This window comes from Pyxicephalus adspersus, chromosome 10 (genome assembly GCF_032062135.1).
Source record: "Pyxicephalus adspersus chromosome 10, UCB_Pads_2.0, whole genome shotgun sequence".
NCBI lineage: Eukaryota > Metazoa > Chordata > Amphibia > Anura > Pyxicephalidae > Pyxicephalus > Pyxicephalus adspersus.
Genome location: NC_092867.1, coordinates 6,091,911 through 6,095,990, shown reverse-complemented (window position 1 = coordinate 6,095,990; position 4,080 = coordinate 6,091,911). Strand labels below are relative to the sequence as shown.

The following is a 4,080-nucleotide window of genomic DNA, read 5'->3' as shown; positions in this document are numbered from 1 at the left end:
CTTCAAAATTGTATTTTTTACACTGCTTTATTAAGGATTTTTACAGTTTGTTCTACAAGATTCCATATTTTTTATAAAGTACTTGGCTCAGTTAATTACTTTTGGCAGAGGATCAGCGTGGTAATCCCAGCTGAAGTTCATCATATAGTCCTTCTATACATATACATACATACATGCAAGACAATATCTGCATAGCATTTACGGCAGGTATAGAACATGACAACATAAAAAGGTAACTTCTTGTGAAATGACAGGTTTCTTGATCTTTGGCATGTTGTCCAAAATCTTCAAATGTCCATGTCCTCTACTCAAGTAAGACTATAATACTGGCAGAAGGTCAACACAAGTTTTTCGATTGAAGCATAAATCAACTCATTGAGTTAAAGGTTTTCAAGAAGACATATCTGTTCTTCCTTTATCGTGGGGCCCTTGTCCCAGGAAATAATTATTTTTTGAAAAATACAAAGTATCTATAAACTTGCGTCAGAGCAATTCAAGTATTAAACTTGGTGTATTTCCTCCTCCTCATCACTGTGAAAGGCTTGAGAGGGTTGTACCTGTAATTGTTGTATTGGAACCGACCTTAAAATTTTCCAACCACGTCCACCTTCCTTCTTAACCACAGGCACTTCATGTCCTGAAGAATGAAACCTTGACCTAGACGATTCCACGTATATTTGTGGTATGTCCAAATGGGCCATATGTGAAGCACCTTGTGTTCTGGTTGTGTCCTTTTGTAGCAACCCACTTGATGTTTGTGAAGTCCTTATTGCTTCATGTGAGGTTCCTGGTTGTTCATGGGCATCTACCTCAGTCACCAATAACTTGGGCAGATGTGGTTTTCCAGTTATGTCTGGCTTTAGGCCATTTGATGTGTTTTCTTCTGGTCCTTGAAAGGCTTCAACATATCGACGTATCTTCTGCTGACTAAGGTCCTTTCTTACCACCACTCTGCAGTACCAGAAAATGTGGTTAGAAGGTTTAATAATTTCATTTTTTAAAAGTAATTCTACTCCTTTTATCTAAACATGATGATTTTCTTCCGTTATCTAAATGTGTAACATCTAGGGATTCCTTGCAGTTCCTATAGACATAAAGCGTATACCATGTTCTAGTGCTAGTCACCTAGACTATCTACTGACGATCTTAAAAATCTCCCCCATCCACAATAACAATGGACCTGGTTTATAAATTGTCCCAGAAAATAAAGAAATAATTGCATCTCGGTGGACCTCCCACCCTCTTAGGAAGATCTTCAAGATCACACTATGAGCTTGATGGGCTCCAGTCTTGAGGCTCCAAGATTGGAGAATATAGACTATCATGGGAGAACTTGGGTGGTCCAATAAACCCAGAATGGATTTCTTAAAACTTATTTGCTATTAGTTGGCAAATGTTTTTATTTGTGGTCCAAATTAATTCCAGATTTGCTGGATCAACAAGGTTCTTCATGACAGTCTTTGTTCTCCAGTCTTACAGATATTTAATAAATCAGGCCCAATGTGTGAATGTTTGTGAATAAGTTCTGCTAACGTGGCCCCCAAAGACCCCATTCATTTTTCTTACAACGGCTCAAAAAATGCATACCATAGGGGAATACAATATTGTAGATGAAGCATGATGCCATCACAGTGCCATCATCCTACAGTCATGATCGGAAATGTACATCCATGGCTAAAGTTTTAATATAAAAGCATTTGCAGAACATAGATAAAATGCCATTAAAGATTACAGAAAATATAATCTGCAATTGTGCAGAATAATGTATAAGGATACTGAAAAAATATGTGTGTGGGCCCCATTATTTAGTTCCATGTACCTTGCTCATATTAAACTCTTCAAAATGAGAGGCGGTGGCTTCTCACAGTCTTCCAGCTCCAAAGAATGTATAACTTTGTAAAATGCTCAAGCATTGCTAATGAGAGAAACGTAAACTACAAGCCTTTTCCATTTTATACTGTCATACCTTCTTGGAACCTGGAAGATTGTCCCCTGGCTCTCAAGTAAAAAATCTGCACAAATATAATAGTTCAATACTGAATGTTTGTATCACTTGATTGGTTCTCCTAAAATACATACTGGAAATCTCTGCTAAGTATAGTTAAAAACAAGCAAAATACTTCAATATAACTTACCGTAAATACCAGTGGTCTCCTAAGCCATACTCCGTGCCACAAACTCCTGATCGAGGCCAGAGGAATCTCGGGAGCTTTCTCTCCAACATTACTGTGGTTGCAGCAACCTGGTAATAAAAAGTAGGGAGACACGTGTATCTCTTTATTATGATGTTGAATTTTCCTTAAAGAATAATTCAATTACATTTAAAAAAATAATAAAATTGGACCCGTGCATATATGTTCAAAGATCGTTAGGTACCTGAGCTCTCCACAGCTCATCCCTCTCCTGTGCCACCCTCCAGTGGGTGTCCCCCATCATGGCAATCAGCAGATTCAGCATTAGGAGGTTGGCGATGATGGTGAAGGTAAAATAGACAATGTGGAAAATATACGGGAGGTCCACGTCATAGTTGGTGGGGGAGTTGATGACGTTGAGAAACAACTCGAAGGTACTGAAAAGGGACATGAGGTAGTTGTAGAACTGCCCTAACTGTTTAGGATCTTCTGTCTGGAATATGATGTAAAATGCTGTCAGAAAAAAAAATGTAGAGAGATATTTAGGAACACAATCTGTTTTATTTTAGGTGGAGATCAGTTCAGATCAATGTTTTCCCAGTCTTGCCCCATATGCATGCATACTCCTTCAAATAAACCTTCAAAACTGGTCATTCACACATATCTTTCATAGTTTTATCCAGGCTACTAGTACTTTTGACTTCTGTCAGGCACAAATAGCCAGGTAATGGCATGGGGGACATACAATACAAAAATGAATTTCAGTGTGGAAAAAAATCATTTTAAAGGCAATATTAGAACAAAAATACTTTAAATAACTTGCTTTAATTGTGCAGACAATGTTTCATAATTTCAAGTTTCATTGTCTAGAAACCCAGCTGGGATAGCCAGGAAAAGTAATAGGATTAGAAGCAAGCATGCAACCTTCCAACTTCCCTATTCCTGTACTAAACTCTCTGTGCCTTCCCACTGGGTGGTTGAAAGGAAATCCATAGAAATGGGCCTCTAATGCTTAGGTTGTACTTCTGTGCGGAGTTTATATTATTATATAGTAACATGAAGATGTAACTCTGAAATTAAGTCAAAAGGTCGGCCGAATAAAAACCAAAATTTTAGTATTGCTGGTAAATGATAGAGAGTTCAATTACATGGCAGGGTTTTTTTTATGTCCTGGGCTGAGATTTCTCTGCCCATTATGAGGATGTTTTTATTATGAGGAAGAATACAGAGTTTCTGGGTCTACATACATGCTGTGTCCATATGTGGAGTTTCCACAATACAATATGCATGCCGAGTTCCCAGGTTTGCACACCTGCTTTGCTCATTATGAAGAGTTCTTACCTTTCCTGCACTGACTTCCTGGGTCTGCACACCCACTATGTCCATAGTGAGGGGGCTCTAACCATCCCAATTTGATAAAAATGTATACCAGAAAAAACTACTGGAACACACAAAGGTGGGATCCTGAAAATCCCAGGTCACTAGAAACCAAGTGCAACGTTAGAGATTATGACAAACAGGACCAAGCTCGAGTATCCAAGAATCCAAGACCTTTAGGAATTCATGGATTAACTCACCAACATTTAGGTGTAATGAGGCTTTGGTTGTACTGATTATTTTGGCATCATTATCTGCAACATGTTTCTTATAAATCTTCAGAACTTTTTACTCACCAGTTGCAAATCCAAAAATGACCACGACCATCAGCCAGCAGAAACGTAGCAAATCTCCAAAAATCATCTGCAGAAATTGAGATAGTGAGATTTTCTCACACATCTAATATATTGTAAATACACATATAAGTATAGAATTTCAACAAATACCAAAATCAGATATCATCCCTCCTCATCCTTGGTGGTAGGTTTATTCTCTCCTCTCAGTTTATTGGCGCATTCATTTAGTTTAACAACATATAGAGGTTGGCTACCCTCTCAGTGACCTATCCTCA

At 38.1% G+C, this 4,080-nt stretch overlaps 1 protein-coding gene across 1 annotated transcript in view; it reads right to left on the bottom strand.

The window, feature by feature from the left end:
• Window positions 1–500: 500 nt before the first annotated feature.
• The window catches only part of LOC140339888 (transient receptor potential cation channel subfamily V member 6-like), a 20,180-nt gene continuing 16,600 nt past the window's right edge, over window positions 501–4,080 (bottom strand). Inside the window, exons 11-15 of the mRNA XM_072424801.1 lie at window positions 3,905–3,908; window positions 3,806–3,872; window positions 2,377–2,645; window positions 2,136–2,242; window positions 501–951 (exon numbers count right to left, since the gene is read on the bottom strand). Coding sequence (XP_072280902.1) covers window positions 501–951; window positions 2,136–2,242; window positions 2,377–2,645; window positions 3,806–3,872; window positions 3,905–3,908 — 898 coding nt within the window. The remainder of the gene's footprint in view (window positions 952–2,135; window positions 2,243–2,376; window positions 2,646–3,805; window positions 3,873–3,904; window positions 3,909–4,080) is intronic.